The sequence below is a fragment of the Rutidosis leptorrhynchoides genome, unplaced genomic scaffold, assembly GCF_046630445.1.
Source record: "Rutidosis leptorrhynchoides isolate AG116_Rl617_1_P2 unplaced genomic scaffold, CSIRO_AGI_Rlap_v1 contig532, whole genome shotgun sequence".
NCBI classification, from domain to species: Eukaryota; Viridiplantae; Streptophyta; class Magnoliopsida; order Asterales; family Asteraceae; genus Rutidosis; species Rutidosis leptorrhynchoides.
Window position 1 is genome coordinate 11,017 of NW_027266760.1, and position 18,968 is coordinate 29,984.

The window sequence follows — 18,968 nt, forward strand, 5'->3', positions numbered from 1 at the left end:
TAGATTTAGACTTGTCTCTGTTCCTCATAGCCAACGCCATCTCATGGGTTCTGAGCTTTCCCATTAGATCATCAAACCGCAAGTTCTCGAAATCAGTAGATTCACTTATTGCATCCATCTTCGAGCTAAATTTCTCCGGTAGTGAGATCAACACCTTCCTCACCAGTTTGGACTCCGGAATTACCTCGCCAAGAGCAGTGGATTCATTAGAAATGCAACGAAGCTCTTTTTCAAAATCAGCAACAGATTCATCATCATTCATGGTTAGAGAGTCAAACCTGGTAGAGATGAGATGTAGCTTTGATTGCCTGACTGATTTTGATCCTTCATATGTGAGTTGAAGGGCATCCCACGATTCCTTGGCAGTCTCGAAATTTTGGATGATCTTGAAAACACTGGGACGTACGGCACATTGAATGATGCTTACAGCTTTGCTATTTGCGGCACAGGTAGTTAATTCAGCTGTTGTCCATTGGTCTTCACACTTGACTGTGTCAACACCATCTGTAGTCACAGTCGGTGGTGTCCACATTATCTGTGTAGCACGCCAGATTGCCTCATCTTGACTTTTTAGAAACCACTTCATCTTAAGTTTCCAATAGTCATAATTGGAATCGGTAAGTAACGGAGGACGAATGGTTGAACCGCCTTCTTCAATTCTGTCTTCCATGGTCGGAGTACGCGAGATCTTTCCTCAAGAGAATTCTTGAGCCCGCTCTGATACCACTTGAAGGCGTATTCCGACCTGTTTCGACAGATTATCGCAGGTGTGCTCACAGGAGCCCGTTAGCACAGTATGATAAAAACAGTGCAGAAAATAAAGCAACACACGATATGTTTACGCAGTTCGGTTTCCCTACATCTGCGGGGCCTAGCCCAGAGGTAAAACGGTATTCCACTATTTTTGTAACAATAGGCAAGTACTCGGGTTACAACTCGCTCATCTATAACCGACTCCCTATTTTACTAAGTGTATTCTTCGCTCTTACCTCACACAGCCTAAACTAACACAGTCTAGGACTTACACAGTTGCCTTACCAAACGTGTAAGGGCTTCACGCAACCCTCTTTCAGATATACGCGCGCCACACCAAGCGGGTATGGACTTTCTCGCAGCCTCCTCACAGGTACGAGTGCCACAGGTTCTTTGCACAGTAAAGAATAACTCTGGATAGTTGGATCAGTGCTCACAGTAATCATGCACACCGTGTACACAGTTCACAGACACACATGTCAAACAGATTGTGAACTGAATGGTGTAGAAAAACGTCTCTCTTTCTCTAGAAGTTATATGAACGAATTTGTAGCTCAAGAGATGTGTACTTGAGTTTTAGAGTCTTCATCCTTTTATACTCACAACTCATAATATGAATAGAATCCTTCCATTAATTCAATCCTTCACCGAATAGGAAACACAATCCTTCACCGAATAGGAAACACTTCCCTTTTGCTCAAGATTTCCTTTTCACAATAGGAAACCATCTTTAATCAAATCAAATCTGATCTTCAATCATATCAAATCAGATCACAATAATAATAGGAAATCAAATCGGATCCATGATTATATCCAAACGGAATCGTGATCAAATCGGATCAAAACGAAATCATGATCAAATCAAATCATAGAAGGATTCTTCAGTTATACTAGTTTCCATACGTGCCTTGTGCTGTAAGAATGAAACAAATCTTCTGTATAAAGGTTTTGACGAAAATAGCCAACCACTGAAAACTGCCGCAGACCTGTGGTCACACCCTCCTGCGAGCACAGGTTAGTAGCCCAGACAGTTTGCAGCAACACTTGTGATCCTGCAAATGTCAATCACATCCTCTCTAGGAATTTCGGCAACTACGAAAAAGATCCCGAATTCAAAGAAATCTTCGAGCCATTAGGAGATGGAATACTCAGTGCAGATTCAGATTGTTGGCGAATCCAAAGAAGAATGATGCATGCAATGGTAAAGAACAGCAAGTTCGAGCTGTATTTATGCCAAATTGTCAACGAAAAAATTACGACAAGCTTGATTCCTGCTCTTGAGCATTTTGCAGAACATGAAACAGAGGTAGACTTGCAAGATGTATTTTGAAGATTTACTTTTGACAATGTTTGCTTACTCGTTTTAGGGTTTGATCCGAAATGTCTCTCTATCGAACTTCTAGAAGTTCTATACGAAAAGGCATTTGACGAAATGGAAGAGGCCGTGCTTTACCGACATGTAGTGCCTATGTCAGTGTGGAAACTTCTAAAATGGCTGCAAATTGGGGAAGAAAAAAGGCTAAAAGCCGCTTGGGATAGATTTGATGACTTCTTGTATGATTGTATTTCCAGAAAGCAAGAACAATTAAGGACTATGACGAGCAAGGAAGTCAAATTCGATTTATTAACCGCTTTCATGGTTGAAGAAGCTGGAGATGAAAAATTGGAAGCTTTTATGAAAACTAACAAGTTTGTTAGAGAAGTCGCTTTTAATTTATTGGTGGCCGGGAGAGACTCTAACAAAGCAGGGATGACATGGTTCTTTTATCTTGTCGTGAAACATCCATTTATCGAAGCCAAGATATTAGAAGAGATCAAGTCTGAGTTACCAGCAGATGAAGATATAAGTAAGCAAGTTAAATTGTTGAGCACAGAAGATTTGATGAACAAATTTGTTTATCACCAGGCAGCCCTTTTTGAGACCCTCAGGTTGTATCCACCGCTACCCATCAATGAAAAAACTGCAATTGAATCTGACATTCTTCCTAGTGGTCATAAAATAAAACGAAACTCTAGGATTTTAATCCCTTTTTATGCCATGGGGAGGATGCCGAATATTTGGGGCGAAGATTGCTTGGAGTTCAAGCCAGAGAGGTGTATTTCGGAGAAAGGAAGACTTAACCATGAACCTTCTTACAAATTTTTGGCGTTCAATTCTGGTCCGAGGACTTGTATAGGTAAGGACATGTCTTTAATTCAGATAAAGATGGCTGCAATTTCTGTGATTTGGTATTATCACATTAAGATTGTTGAAGGGAACATCATTTCTCCAAGCAATTCTGTTGTTCTTGCAATGGCTAATGGGTTAAAGGTTAGGTTCACCAAAAGAGTAAGGGATCCATAGCCTAATTTATCATTGTGCGGCATTTCTCACCCATATGAGAGGTAGCCTAATCAGGCTAAACTACCTGGAAATCGAAGAGTGTTTATCGTGTAATTTATTTCTACGTTTTTAAGTATTGGAGTACTATGTTTTATTATTAAGAGTTGTTGTGCTAAATGTGTCAGCTGTTATCTACATCCTCCAAATAGAATCTCTAGCCCTCAAAACACTAGAGGAACTTTGATGATTGAAGAGAATGTACATGTATTTAATCTTGTAATATATGTTACTATTAATGAATATCAATAATGAAATTCTGTATCTTGATTTATTCTAAATGATACACTCTGGTTTATTGAAGAAAACCACCCATATCATCATCATATATTAATTTCTAGTTTCTTATAAATGCATTAATAAAAGAAATAAAGCTGCTACATTTGCATCTTTATCTGTCTTATTTAGTAAGTAAATCCTGATTCAATACTAGAAATTCCGATTTTCCGGCCTTATGCATTATTTTGACATCGTTATTAGAAGAGAGAAAGCAGAGACATCCCGAATTTTTCTCGAGCGTCCTTGTCGAATGGATCTTCTCCAAGATACATGTACGTAAACGCCCTGCAAAGCAATTCACTCTCAACTTTGCTCACCACTTCTCCCATAACTGCATCACAAAACATTACAAAACTTTTAGTGTTCAGTCATTCTATCCTAGAATTCAACCGAATTGATCAATCTTGTCAATTCAAAAATTGGCTCAGAATCCAGAGGATCAGGATAGGCGACGTTAACAAATTCGGCCACAATAGTTTTCATGAATAAAACTTAACCTTTATTAAAAAAACGCAAAGAATGAACTTTTAGAAATTAGTAGTTTTGATGATATAGTTGGACTAATGGATCTAATTTTAAGGATCGAACAGATGGTCTTAATTAAGAAGTATAAAAGTATGTTAAAAATTGTCTAAAGCCTAATGAAATCAAATTAAAATGGTTCAATAATTGTTAATTTAGTATATTTTAATATCCTGGACCGATGGTTGTTACCTTTGGTTTCAAGAGTAAAACCTGGAAGCCTGGATATCTCAATTATAGAACCAGGTGTTAGCTTGATGTTATCCTTTGCTTGACCCAGGACCCTATTATAGTTTTTATCAAATCATACAATTTAAGTTAAAAATAAAATTAGTAAGCCAATTAAGTAGAATTTGTGATAGGAAAATCAAGTTAATTAGGATTACTTGTTTGCTAGGTTATTGTTCTTCTTGCCTCCGGTTAGTTTCTTGATGGCTGCTCCGATACCTTCTTCGAAGCTTTTTCTGACCATGCTCATCGTGAGGCCGGAATAAATAATTTCCAACCTCACCACCATCCCTACATCACTGTCAATAAAAGCTTGATACATTTCCTTTGTTGGTTTTGCTGGGGCTTTTCCAATCTTACAATTCATAACATCTTTCACCTTCTCATTATCCGCATAGATCCCTAGGTATGAAAAAAAATAAAAATATAGGGACTAATGTAATAATCTATTTAAAGTTATAGTTCAAAAAAATATGACTGTAATTATTACCAAAGCCATAGATCTTGATGCTTATTCCAATCATAGACTTCTTCCTCAAGCCAGAACAATTCAACTGTTTCCCATCAGACAACTTGACCGGAAATGAAATTCCGGTCTTCGGCTCGACCTCAACCGCTATCTCTGCAAATTCATTGTTTCCTTCATTTCCGTTCACCGCCTTTTCGTTCATTTTCTTCTCACTCTGATCTTCAGCTACCTTCATCACCATCTCACCGCAGTTAGCAGCCGCGACACCCTCAGAAACGGTTGCCATTCTTGCAATGCAAGCAACAATAAATAGCTACTTCAAGTTTGTGTTGTGTGTTTGGGATGCATTTTTTCAGATGAATTTATAGTAGAGAGAGTACATTAACGTCTACCTCTATGTCAGTATCATATAACTGATAACTTCTACATTTGATAATCCAAAAATCTGATAAAGGCATTAAATATTTTTGTTTGTGAGTTCAGTCTAGATGGATTGATATTGTCAATTCACAGTTCACACATATAAAAAACTTGCCTTGATTTGTATTGTTTGATGGGGTCTTCGATGGTAACTTACCCCATTTAAGCGGGAGGTCATAAATCATACTCTTTCCGATCCACTTCAAGTATCGCGTAATGAAAGTTGTTTTGATCAACTTTAAGTATTGTTTTATGAAATCCATGCATATTTGAGCTATTTTTTTTCAAACTTATCATTGTATTTTTTTTTTTGAGGTTAAACTTATCATTGTATTAATTTCATTAATTACTCTATTTGAATAAATATTTTTGATTTTTTACTTTTGAGTAATAAATAATGGATAGTCAGACAATTTATCTATTATTAATGATTCTCTTAAAATTCACAATTTTCATCACACGACATTTGAAGTAGACCGAAGAGAGTAATAAAAGATACCTTGAGAAATAAGTTATTGCATAAATCATAATAAAAGATGCGTTCTTTTCTTTTCTACTTCCTCCGATCCACTTCAAGTGCCTCTTTATGAAATCCATGCATTTTTGAGTCATTTTTTTCATTATTATTCTTGCATTTATTTCAATCAATATTCTATTTTATATAAATATTTATGATTTATAAATAATAAATGATGGACATACAAGTAATTTTTCTAATCATTAATTATTTTCTTAAGATTCACAACTTTTATTACGAGACACTTGAAATGGATCGGAGAGAATATTAGATACTAAAAATGCAATTATCTCGTATCAACATCTATATAAAATATATAATAATAATAATTCATAGAGAATGATTTATTTCTAAATAATTGGGTGAAACAGTGATCACCAACTTTACTTTTATTTAGGTGCCTCATTGAATATTCATCACATTCACATCAACCATTAAGAGCTGATTTTAGTTTCAGTAGATTAGACGAGCAAGTATAACTAATTGAACATACTTCCTTAGACATTTTTCTTGAAGTCTATCACATCCACAGTTATTATCGTGTATCGTTGACCATTATATCATATCGCGTATCACTATCATATCGGAAGGTACATAAAAAACATACAAAATAAGAGATGACATAATCATCCAACTAAAAGAATATATAATAAAGAAAATAAAATAACAATTTAATTGAATTGTTCAATAATTTATCCTACAAAAAGAAACGACATTGAAGAGACAATCGAACGTTTAATTTAACATTTCATATCGTTTAGTTTATTTAAAAAAAAAAATTGAACAAGTTCAGTTAAAATCAATTCAAATTTAGTTAAAAATCGATTCACGATATTTTCGAAAACGATTTTTAAATGGGCTTAGAGCCCATTAAGAAATTATGTGATGCCCGGTCCGTTCAGTGTTTACGAATTCATATGGGCTATATGCTTATATTGGGCTTTGAGAAGCCCAAATCTTCCTTCTATCCTTCATCGTCGAAACAATACTCTGATAAAGTACAGATTTTTAATTAAAAAGTAAGAACGATCGACATCTCAAGCGGGTTAAAATCAAGTTTTCTCGATAAGGTTACTCTTTTTCTCATCCTCCAATTTGCATAATATGCTAGTGAAAGCTTAAATTTTGCATAGAAAAAAATTGATTTAAGGTTAAGTTTTGAAATGGGGTTTTGCTTTAATTTGCAGATGAAAGCAAGGTTATCAAGAGGGCACTTCAGCATGTTGAATGAGAAGCTCTATACTTGTAGGTACAGAAATAATCGTTCCCTGGGACTACGATTTGGAGTGACACATGCGGGGGAAGAAATCAGCAAAATGTTTCGATGGATCTCAGGAATTCAAAAATCCCGCCGCCACTTTTCTCTGTGTCCCATCGAAACATTTCGCTCATTTCTTCCCCCCGCACGGTTTCCCTCCAAATCGTAGTCCTCGGGAACCGATTGTTTCTGTACGGCGACTGTTCCCGTTGAAGAACCTGCCAGAGCTTCTGAAAGACGATGCACGAGAAGATAATGAGAGCCCGCCAATGTAATCATGAAGACGCCACGCCAGCTCCTTCCGCCGCCGCCAACGTCTGCCGCTAGGTTATCCGCAGTGAAATTAAATCTGTTGATCACTTTCTTTGTCTGAGCCGGATCTTCTATGTGTTTGGTTGACGAAAATCTCGAACTCTTCATCTACAACGTAATCGAACAAGCCGATTGAGTATGACCTGACTTGTGGCTCGGTGGAATTCGTAAGGCTTTGCAGGCGGCTGCTCAACGAGCCGATTTCAATTCGAAAACTGGCTAAAGAATAGCTAAATAGCCAATGTGACATTCGCTCTTGATATCATTCGCCGTGAAATTAGCTAAAGAAATTACACATGACTTGTGGCTGCTCACGTTATTGTTATTATGAATTGGCTAAAGAATCGAAACCCTTCTTTTAGTTGTAGGATTCTGGCTGTGGTGAGAATTGAGAAATTCTGCTGAAATCCATTTCCCATTTCTAGCATTGCATATAAAAACCGCGTTAAATGTAAATATGTCTGTTTTTTCACATTCTTTTGCATGATAATGATCTATGAGTTTTATTTTGTTCCAGGTGATGCACGCCTTGCAAATCTCTCGTGATGTGTCAAAAGTATGTTCTTCCGTGCTAATTGCTTTCAATCTTTAATTAATCCTATTACTACTCAAATTATTAAATACCACATTGTCACTGTTAATTTAGTTTTTTGTGTTTTTTCTTGCAGACACCACTCTGACGCATCATCTGTGGATGTTGCTGTCTTTTGCCTTTCATTGATGGGAACCGACTTTCCGAGTAATCTTAAAGAAGAACACAGAGTTCTCAAGCCAAGGTTTGTTAAAAATTTGATCTTTATCCTTTCAGCTTACATTTTCACCATATCTCGTGTTTTCAGAGGTCAAAAGCAGACTTGATCCAAACAATGGAGGAGCTGACCCCGGATTGCAATATGTGATCTTGGGTTTTCCTCAGAATTGAAGGTTTAGTCAAATCCTTCATGCTCACTAATGTCTACATTGACATAAATACCCTTTTATACATTCTAACCGTAACTCAAACATGCTCATTTTGCAGGATTTCTCAAATAAAATGTTTATCCTAGTATACTTCAAGAAAAAGGTATATATCTCTGACTGATCAAGATCAAAGATGGCCCTTATATTTATTCATTAAGTTTGCGTTTTTGATTCTTCAACAGCAATGAGAATTTCCATTTGTATATATTATATTAGGAGTAACAAGAATACATATTATATTAGGATTTAATGATACCAATTACCATATTTCTCACAGAAGCCCTTAACGTTAGATGGTCTTTCAAAAAGCAACTTGGTCAAACATTCATCGGAGAGCTTAGCCACGGCATGGCAACATACTTTGAATGGAAACTTTACGATAAATCGGGACGGAAATCTTGAGCAGCACCCAGGGCAGCGATGAAAGGAGAAAGCGGACATCCCGCAGCATACGACGGAAATAATACTCCACACTCCAGCACAAATTTTCGAAAATCATAAAACCAGTTCGCTTCAACACGTCCGGTTTCGTTAATCTGATCAATACTAATAACACAAGAAGACTATTAGTCATCGTCCAACTATTTCCTCATCATCAATTATTATTAATTCTTCCGACAATCTATTTTAAACGCTTATTATGATAATTTTCTTTTTTCTTTTAGAGAGAGAGAGAGAGAATAATTGCTGGTGAATTCATTGTAATGACGTCGGATGTAGCTAATAAATTGTACCAGTTTCTGAATTGTTGGTGAAATCAATTGTAATTATACGATAAGTATAGTTAATTTTACAAGTTTTAGGAATTTAAACTATATATATTAATAAAAACAGACAGTCTTAATGCCTGTGGAGCTCATAAAACTCATTAGGTTACTTACTACAGAATAGAGTTGTTAGAAAATATAATTAGCTAATGATAAAATAAACCTATCTATTGAATATATAAAAACAGTATTGATATTTATTTAGTATTAAAACATGTGCTAGATGAACTTTTTTTTTTAATATAATATTCGATCCATTCAAAATCCGCTCTCCCGAGAGTCGAGCCCATAATCTCTCGAAAAAGAAAACGCTTTAACCATTGAATCACGCTCTTGTTGGCTAGAGTCTTTAACTCTTATTAGTTATTACTCGTTACTTTTCATCAGAAATTATAATTCGAAGTCGGAATGTGAGACGTTTTTTAGGTATGTTCGTTGTATGCTTGAAAATGTATGTTTTATTTAATAAAAAAATAATAAGAAACATGAATTTAGACCGTATTTAGAGCAAGATAATGCATGCTTCAAACGTATAACGAATGAAACCATAATGTTTGTTGTGGACTTAATTATTGTTATGACCAAATTGGGGGACCTATGTGATTATGATTGATGTTTTCTTGACAAATTTGCCAACATTTTTGGATAATAGTAGAAGATTCGATGCCATGTCTCAACGATTTTTCGCAGGCCCAAGATTGATACCTAGCTGCTCTCTGTATGTCGGTGTTGTGAACTTTGCATTTTTGTCAAAGATTAATATTACCTTTAACAATTAAAAGACAACATTTTTCCAATCTAAAACATAATGTTATTCTATGTTTTGCATCAATAATATTTATATATTTCCCATCTTAGCCCTCATTTCATTAGCGAAGATCTAAGGTAGGTTCGCTCAATGGTCGGAAAAAAAAAAACACGATTTTTAAGAATGTTCGAAACATGATCCGAACAAATACATTTTAAAAGTGTAAAAAAAAAAATTCGGTCATAAATTTATTGGAATTTCAGCTCAAGACATTTAATGATTATAAAATATATTATTATATTCCATCACTACAAAATAATTTCAGTGGCAAATTAAAAATGGGAATTTCACTAACCTGATCTAAACTCATTAACCAATTAGTCTTTGTCATGCCCATGCCATGTGCAATAATTTGATTTTTGTCTTTAAGTTGGGGTGGGAATCGGTCGGTTTTAGACCGAACCGAACCGATTATAGTCGGTTTTGGAAAATCAAAACCAAAATCGACCGATTTTTTTGCGGTCGGTTTTCGGTCGTTTTTTTCCGATCGGTCGGTTGACCGACAGACCGAATTTCGGGGGAAAAGAATTTCTTATGCTTTTCACTACTTTTCGACGTTGTTACAATTTGAGTAGTGAAAATCGTTAATCTCTTCGAGTCTTCGGTAAAGAATTGACTATAGTGCATCGATCTCTCGTCTTGATATCTTCAATTCGTAGGTCTATCAGCTATGGTGATGGGGCAGGGAGTGGGTTAATTGACTTCCCAGTTCCCACAAGATTCAAACTTGAGCTTAGGTATCTCTTCTTCAATTCATAGATCTATGGAGTGGGTTAATTGAACTGCCCACAAAATTGAGACTTGAAATTGTAGGATTTGAGATTTAAATCTTAATATGGGAATAAAGATTCAAGAACGAGAGTGAGAGGCTGGGAGAAGGTGAGAGAGCAGTTGAGAGGTTTGACTGATGTACTGTATTATAGTCTGTGTGGCGGAAGAAAGAAGAAAAAGGAAGGAGTAGTAGTGTCCAACGTAAGGTTTACTTAACAAAATAATAATGACGAGAGATAATGATAATATAATCAGTGTGGTCCCTATATTATTCACTTTTTGATCCAGAGGTCCTTAAAAAACTCCACTCATTTCAGAAGATGAAGAAAAGTAAACAGAGTCTGATCTGAGTCATCTCCCAATTACCATAACTAATTTAAAGATGCAATCAGTTAAAATTTTTCAGCACCCACATAATTAAAAACGTAACTTTATCCAATCTGATCATCCACTCTGCTTGCTACTTGTTAATTTCTTTTTTGTTTTGTGTTGTGTGTGGTAGGTTGTTGTCTTTTAAAACCTCGAAAACACATGTGGGGTTTTTATTTTTTTTCCTCTTTAGTGTAAGGCAACTTGTTTTTATTTGTTCTGAAGCCGTGTCTTTTGGGGATCGGTCTGGTTCTTTGAGTTATATACAAAGTTTCCATTTTTGGAAACTGTTTTATTCGGTTTCTGTTTAGTTGCATGAAGGGTTTGTCTTAGTTTCCATAGATTTGAGTGAGCTTTGAGCTTGGTAGGTTGTAAAAATGGGGTCTTGTGATGTGTTTTACTCAGATTCAGAGTTATTTGGATTCAAAATGGCTGATTGATCCAAAAACAACTCTTTGTTGGGCCAAAGATTGGAGAAGTAGCTCATGCCAAAATCTATGAAGGAAAGTAAGTCAATCAAGTCAACTTTTTGCATTCCTTGTGATTTTAATTCTATAAAAGTTATGAATTTTTTGCTGGATTTAATTGTATCCTTAATGGAATTTAGCAGTTGTGATTTTGGAATCCTAATTGCCCCACTTGATTGCTAAATGCTAATGTTGTAGATTTTCTGTTTTGTTCGGGTGCTTATTGTCCTTGCTCTTAAAAGTCGAGGATTCGTATAGCGGACTTCACACGGTGGAACTGAGGCTGCTTGTTGTTGTTATTGTTGTTGCTTATATCATTTGGTGTGGTGTTCTTTTCAGATACAAAAACCAAAATGTTGCTATCAAAATTGTGAATAGAGGTGAAACCCCTGAAGAAGTTTCCAAAAGAGAAGAACGGTTCGCGAGGGAAGTTTCCATGATGTCAAGAGTTCAACACAAAAATTTGGTTAAAGTAAGTTTATTTTTCTGATCTATGAATTTTTGTCTCCTCCTTGAACCCACAAGTACATGTAGAATTGATAAATTTTGTGTTATCAGTTTATAGGCGCTTGCAAGGAACCAGTAATGGTAATAGTGGCAGAACTCATTTTGGGTGGAACGCTGCGCAAGTATTTGTTGAACATGCGGCCGAGGTGCTTAGACACTTGTCGCTGCTGGATTCGCTCTCGATATTGCTCGCACAATGGAATGCTTACATTCCCATGGGATCATTCATCGAGACCTGAAACCTGGTATAATTTTATCCTTGCTTATTTTCTGAGATTTGGGCTTATTTCTAAGTTCATTTTGCTCATTCTTTTTTTTCTTTTTTTTTCTCTCTAATTGCAGAGAACTTACTTGTGATGGAAGACCACAAAACAGTGAAACTGGCGGATTTTGGGTTGGCTAGAGAAGAGGTAACTGAGATGATGACTGCCGAAACAGGAACTTACCGTTGGATGGCTCCTGAGGCAATCTTTTTATAAAAGCATTAGTAATTATTAATTACTTCACCTGTGTTTTGTGGTATCATCTTATTGATCTGTTTTGACATACAGCTTTACAGTACTGTAACGTTAAGACGTGGCGATAAAAAGCATTACAATCATAAAGTGGATGCATATAGTTTTGCCATTGTGTTATGGGAGCTCATTCATAATAAGCTTCCGTTTGAAGGCATGTCTAATTTGCAAGCAGCATATGCAGCTGCGTTTAAGGTAATCAATCCTTCATTTATTAATTGTTACTATGACGACTATTTTGGAAAGGGAGTTAATATATTATTATGTGGCAATGAAACTATATTTTGTTTTCTTTTTCAGAATGTGAGACCTAGTGCAGAAAACCTCCCACCGGATTTGGCAATGATCGTGTCGGCATGTTAGCAAGAAGATCTAAATGCTAGACCTGACTTCAGCCAAATTATACAGATGCTGCTACACTATTTATCAACTATTTCACCGCCTCAACCAATTATTCATCCTAGGAATTTTTTTTCTGAAAATGTTGTGTTACCACGAGTTACTCCTGGTACAAATTCTTCAACCATAACCGCCAGAGAGGAAACTGAAAGAATGCAGATCCAAGGAAAGCAAAAAACATTCTTTCTTCTGCTTTAAGCTTTAACCACTGCTACTGATCCTTTTGAGGACAGGAGGTATCTCCAAGTACGTTTACTGAAAATCTCAATCTAGTTCAGTTTTAACAAATTGTAAAGTTAGTCATTTCCATTTTTCATTAGCTAGGTCTGTAATGTCTCCATAAACGTTTCTCTAACAGATGCAACGAAGAATGTTGCATTTGGATAGCTTGTAAGCTTGTCCTTGATGCATATACTTGCATTTATTGTGATGGTTAATGTAAATATGTTGAACTCATATTTGGCTATTTAGATACTAACTTTGGAGGGAGCCTGCAAATGATAATAGAATTCAGGGGCTTTCGAGATAATGTTTTGAAATGTGAGGGATTAAAAATTTAGTTTGGACCTGTCAAAAATTAACTGTTGTGGACTAAATAGCATTAATTGAAGCAGTGTTTCAAAACCTTAAGGACTATTGAGACCATTTTTTGAAATGTGAGGGACCAAAAGAAAAGTTTGGTCTTATAAATGTGTACACCTTAATCTATCTTGTAATCTGTATTATGATGTAGAAAAGTGTAAGTTGCCAATGAAACTGCTGAGAATATTGGCTACTAGATAGCTAGAATCGGCAGTGAAGTGCAAAAATTGCTAACACGATAACGTAAAACATATGCAGCTTGTCTCCGGCGTCGGCTGAACTGGGTAAGGCAGGATACCAATCGGGAGGGGGGCATCATACATTCATCACCATTGAAGTAAACTTTCAAAGGAAACGCCCAACCATTCTCCAGTCTGAACATTTCCTCGTCCCTTTCCAAGCATTATCTCCGATTGGACAACATTTCCGTCCGACCCAGCTTCCATCAGCTTATCATTGTAGTATTCTATGCCGTGGAATATTCCAGTGTCATCTGCACTCGAAATCGGAAATTAAAATGCTAATTCATAGGAAAAACAAAACATCACATTATAGTTAGTAATTAGGGAATCAGAACTTACTGAAGGATTTGAAAAGAGAAATTGGCTTGCAACCAAAGCTAAAGACTTTGGTGACATTGTTAAGATTTGGGTGTCGAACAAAAAGTGTCCACTGCGAGTAATTTATATGGTTCACGAAATTAGTAATCGAAACCTTGATGCGCCAGTACTACTTGAAATTGGTTTTCACATGCCAGTGAACTCGAATCGGACACATGTTCTGTACATTCTAATTCGGATGCTCTATTCGATTTTACCACACTTGAAAGTTTAGAATCAGAATTCCTGCATTATTCAATAATGTTGGAACAAACTGCCTGTGAAGCGAAACCGTGTTACCCGATCCTATTTACACAGGTCTGCAACAGTTTGTGTAAGTTGGCTATTTCGTCAAAACCATTATGCAGAGGATTTAATTCTTTCTTACAGCACAAGTCACGTGTGGAAACTAGTAATTTGAAGAATCCTTATTGTAATATGATTTAAATATGCATTTCCTAATCCATAAAGGAGACTTATTTAATTCTTAAATTAAAAAGAAATTAAATTAAAAGAAGGATTCTTATAGGAAACAATTTCTATTCTGAAGGGATTTGATTTTCAGATTTAATACAGGAAATTGATTTCCTAATTGAAGAAGGATTTGATTTCCAATTTGGTGGAGGAGTCTTAATTAAAACCTACAGCAAAGAGGAAGAGAATTTCTGTAGGATACAATTCCTACACTAAAAGGGAATTGGTTCCTAATTTGAGAAGAAGACTTATACTCCAAGGATTCAAGGTTTCTACTATAAAAGACCAGCATCTTGAATACATCTCTTGAGCTACAAATTCGTTCATATAACTTCTAGAGAGAGAGACATTTTTCTACACAGTTCACAATCTGTTTGACCTGTGTGTCTGTGAACTGTTTACACGGTGTGTGTGATTACTGTGAGCACTGATCCAACTATTCAGAGTTATTCTTTACTGTGCAAAGAACCTGTGGCGCTCGTACCTGTGAGGAGGCTGCGAGAAAGTCCATACCCGCTTGGTGTGGCGCGCGTATATCTGAAAGAGGGTTGCGTGAAGTCCTTACCCGTCTTGGTGAGGCAACCGGCACTCGTACATCTGAAAGAGGGTTGCGAGAAGTCCTTACCCGCTTGGTGAGGCAAACTGTGTAAGTCCTAGACTGTGTAGACTAGGCTGTGTTAGGTAGAACGAAGAGTACACTTAGTGAAATAGGAAGTAGGTTATAGACGAGCGAGTTGTAACCCGTGTACTGTCCTATTGTTGCAAGAATAGTGGAATACCGTTTACCCCTAGGCTAGGCCCCGCAGAATAGGTGATCCGAACTGCGTGAACATATCTTGTGTTATTTACTGTTTTTATACTGTGTTAACTTGCCCCTGTTAGCACACCTGCACTAATCTATCAAATTAGGTCGGAATACACCCAACAAATAAATTTTACAAAATATTGTTTAAGGGGCTGATCTGCATGAGCAGAAAATTTCAGGGGTAATATATATGATTTTCTACCCACAAATTTCTTTGTTCCGGCTACCACAAGCACAAGATGGACAAGGAGCGATCCTCAGGAATCAGGATCGTAAAAAGATGATACAGAGACACAACAGGTTGGATTCTTTTTTATGCTAGGATTTGAGAATAAGTACATTCCACAGTCCAGGTCGCTATAAAAATCAGAATTGCGAAATTTGTCGAAAACAAAACCAGTTAGTAAATCACGGGAGAATTAAACCTCACTCATCGCGTAGGTTTTCCTTCTTCCATCAGATGAATAGAAGGCAGACGGGGATCCAATTTTTGCTGAGCTGCAGAAATATCCAGGACCTGGACCCTGAAGATAAAAAAATTCCTAGGAATTTTAACAGTAGCATTAGGAACGTCCAATGCTTATCTGAAAAGCCGAAGTCATGTACAATGGATGTGGCCTCTTTTATTTATTGTCTAATTCAGGAGATAAATAAATAGAAATGAAAAAGAAAAAAGAGGCCAATCAGGACAGTTCGAGAGGTTGAGCCGGGAACGTCAAAAGAAAAAAAAATATATGAAAAAGGGAACACATAAAGGATAGTATAGGTACTACAAAAACACTACGCATTATACTTTACTTTAACGAAAAATCGAAAATGTAATGTAATTCAAAGGTCCAAGGATATAATTTCCTTTTTTTTTTTATTTTGTAATTAGGATATCAAAATTCAAAACTAAGTCGATTGCTTCATGTCAAATTTTTTAATCTCACATTCTTTATCCCTTCTTATGATCTCTCTCTCTTTTCTCCTTTCACTCAGATTGAAAACGTAATCTACACTTTGATTATAGGCTTGAATGTTTATATATCAGTGAGAAGAGAACATTTAGCCATTGTTGCGTTGTTGACTTGAAAAAAAAAAAAAAAAACTTATTGGATCTAATTTAGCCATTACATCTTTGATCCTAACTTTAGCAATCGAGTCGGCTACACAGATAGAGAGAGTTGGCCGGAGAGCTTATCGCTGCTGGCGAGTTTGGCGTACAATTTTGCAAGCATTGCATTCCTCTCCTTGAACCCCATCTGCAAATCACATCATAATAGGAAAAAAAAAATGAAATTGTATCTTATTTACGAAAATTGGAATTATCTTAATACAATTCAGATATGTAAAATTAATAGATATAAATAATTAAATATATTCTAAGGAGCGACTATTGGACATTTAATTTTTGGATAGATTATATTAGAGGTATAAAAAAACATTCGAATGAGAATTCGACGCACCTAAATTATGTAGGTGGATCATTGGTGTAGAACAAGATGAATTCATGCAATTGAGTTTACAATTTTCCAAGTTTTGTTCAGCCAGCTGCTGATGAGGCCACCAGCATTTCTTGAAGCAGTACACAACACATTGCCAGGAGATCTTGTGTTTTTTTATGTTCAGGCACGTCGTCACATTCATCCATACAAACACCATAACAATCTGCTTTGGAATGTTCGATTAATACTGATAGCAAACAGAACATCATAAGAAATACTATCATCGATTTTCTTTGCTTCGCCATCGATATTATAGTTACAGTACTGTATATATGTATTTTAAAACGATTTATATAACAAATAAGAAAAAAAATATATACTGATTATTTTAACTTAATAAATTGTTCTCTATTTTATAAAAAGAAAAAAAAAAATATATATATATATATATATATAGGCGAGAGAGAATCGTTTTTTGGTCAAAAAGTGTTAGGTAATGGAAAAATGATGTATATGATATAGAATTAATACTAAATAATATCTAAGACAAAAGATATTTGGAAAAGAGAGCTACTGGTTCGTTACTCTTTTATTCATATCACTATATCACATATTAACTTACAAAGGCTGCTATATTTATAGGAAGGTTTTTGAGCGATCAACACTCAAATTAGCTAGCAAATATACTTCCTCAATCCACTTTAAATCTCTGAAAATTGTAAATTTTAAGAAAATAATTGATGATAGATAAAATTATATATCTTTTCATTATTTATTTTTTAAAATTATAAATATTTATTTAAAATGGAATATTTATTAAAATAAATACAAAGTAGGATTAGAAAAAATAACTCAAATATGCACGAATTTCATAAATCGATACTTGAAGTAGATCAAAATAAATTTATTACGAGATACTTGAGTGGACCGAAGGAAGTAATTGATTGGTCAGCATATATATTTACTTGGTCAACACATAAATTAGGTGATCACCAAGCCTTCTAGTGCAATGACATCCATTTAATAATTACTCTTTCCGTCAATTGCATGTAAAAATTTGCATCTATTTTGTGACGGAGATAGTATATTACAACAGTACGTGTGTTTCGTTAATTATATGCATAGAATGATAGTCAAAGTAATATTAATTGAAATAAATTTAGAATCTTTTATTAGAAATTATAGTGTGTATTATTGCTGTGTATATTTTAGATACATTTATAAAAATGAAAAAAATCTTGTTTTTATAGATAATAGGTAGAGTCAAATTGAATTGTTTGAATTGTCATGTTTTGAATTCAGAAATGAAATGTGCAATTAGAACAATTTTAAATTGGAAAAAATTTGCATCGTGCATTAACAGGACGCTACATAACCAAATATCTGTAATTTTTATGTCTAAGAAGTGAGGAATTTACTTGTAACCAAAGCTAAAGACTTAGGTGACATCGTTAAGATTTGGGTGTTGAACAAAAAGTGTCCACTGCGTGTAATTCAGATGCTTCACGAAATTAGTAATCGAAACCTTGACGCGCCAGTACTCCTTGTAATTGGTTTTCACATGCCAGTGAACTCGAATCGGACACATATGTTCTGTACATTGTAATTCTGCTGCTCTATTCGATTTTACCACACTTGAAGTTTTAAAATCAGAATTCCTGCATTATCAATTGACCTCAAATAAATTCCTACATTATCCACTAGTCAAGAATTTTTACAAAATTTCCTTTTAAGCGGTGATGATTTTCTTACCGGGTACAATTTTCTTTATTCTGGCAACCACAAGCACAAGATGGACAAGGGGTGATCCTAGAATTGTAAAAAGATGACAGAGAGACACGACATGTTGGATTCTTTGATGCTAGGATTTGAGAATAAGTACATTCCACAGTCCAGGTCACTATAAAAATCAGAATTGCGTTATTTGTCGAAAAGAAACCAGTTAAGTAAATCATGGAAATAAACACACTCATTGCGAAGGTTTTCCGTCTTCCATCAAATGACGTTGTCCAAAAACATTACTTTGTAAACATTATTTATACAATTAATTTATATTCCTTAAATACAGACTTTCCGGACATGGACTCTGATTTATTATGTCAATTAAATATGAACGGAGGGAGTAGTAACTAAGTTTAGTTTTGTATTAGCAATATGATATTGATAGATTTTGTTAAAGAAGAAGCAATAATTACTTCATTGCAACTTTCACCCTTGAGTTTGATATTTTATATCCTTTTCATCCCTATACTATTATGAATGGAAATTTAACACCCAACAGAGAACACAAAGGATAGTATAGGTACTTCAAAGACTAGACATTATACTTTAACGAAAAATCGAAAATCAAATGTAATTCAAAGGTCCAAGGATATAATTT

The 18,968-nt window shown here is 35.3% G+C and overlaps 2 protein-coding genes and 2 pseudogenes across 2 annotated transcripts; 2 read left to right on the forward strand and 2 right to left on the reverse strand.

The window, feature by feature from the left end:
- Positions 1 to 834: 834 nt before the first annotated feature.
- LOC139884306 (alkane hydroxylase MAH1-like) lies at positions 835 to 3,097 on the forward strand. The gene is made up of 4 exons (XM_071868355.1): positions 835 to 920; positions 1,030 to 1,126; positions 1,715 to 2,059; positions 2,174 to 3,097. The coding sequence occupies exons 1-4, from the start codon at positions 835 to 837 to the stop codon at positions 3,095 to 3,097; spliced, it is 1,452 nt and encodes a 483-aa protein (XP_071724456.1).
- Positions 3,098 to 3,609: 512 nt separating this feature from the next.
- On the reverse strand, positions 3,610 to 4,917 carry LOC139884307 (chalcone isomerase-like protein 1). The gene is made up of 4 exons (XM_071868356.1): positions 4,653 to 4,917; positions 4,321 to 4,564; positions 4,127 to 4,218; positions 3,610 to 3,743 (listed from the first exon to the last, which is right to left on the reverse strand). Exons 1-4 carry the CDS (start codon positions 4,915 to 4,917, stop codon positions 3,610 to 3,612), a joined length of 735 nt encoding a protein of 244 aa, XP_071724457.1.
- Positions 4,918 to 11,190: 6,273 nt separating this feature from the next.
- Positions 11,191 to 12,899, forward strand: LOC139884308 (serine/threonine-protein kinase STY13-like; annotated as a pseudogene).
- A 585-nt stretch (positions 12,900 to 13,484) lies between these two features.
- On the reverse strand, positions 13,485 to 15,763 carry LOC139884309 (COBRA-like protein 4; annotated as a pseudogene).
- Between the last annotated feature and the right edge of the window lie 3,205 nt (positions 15,764 to 18,968).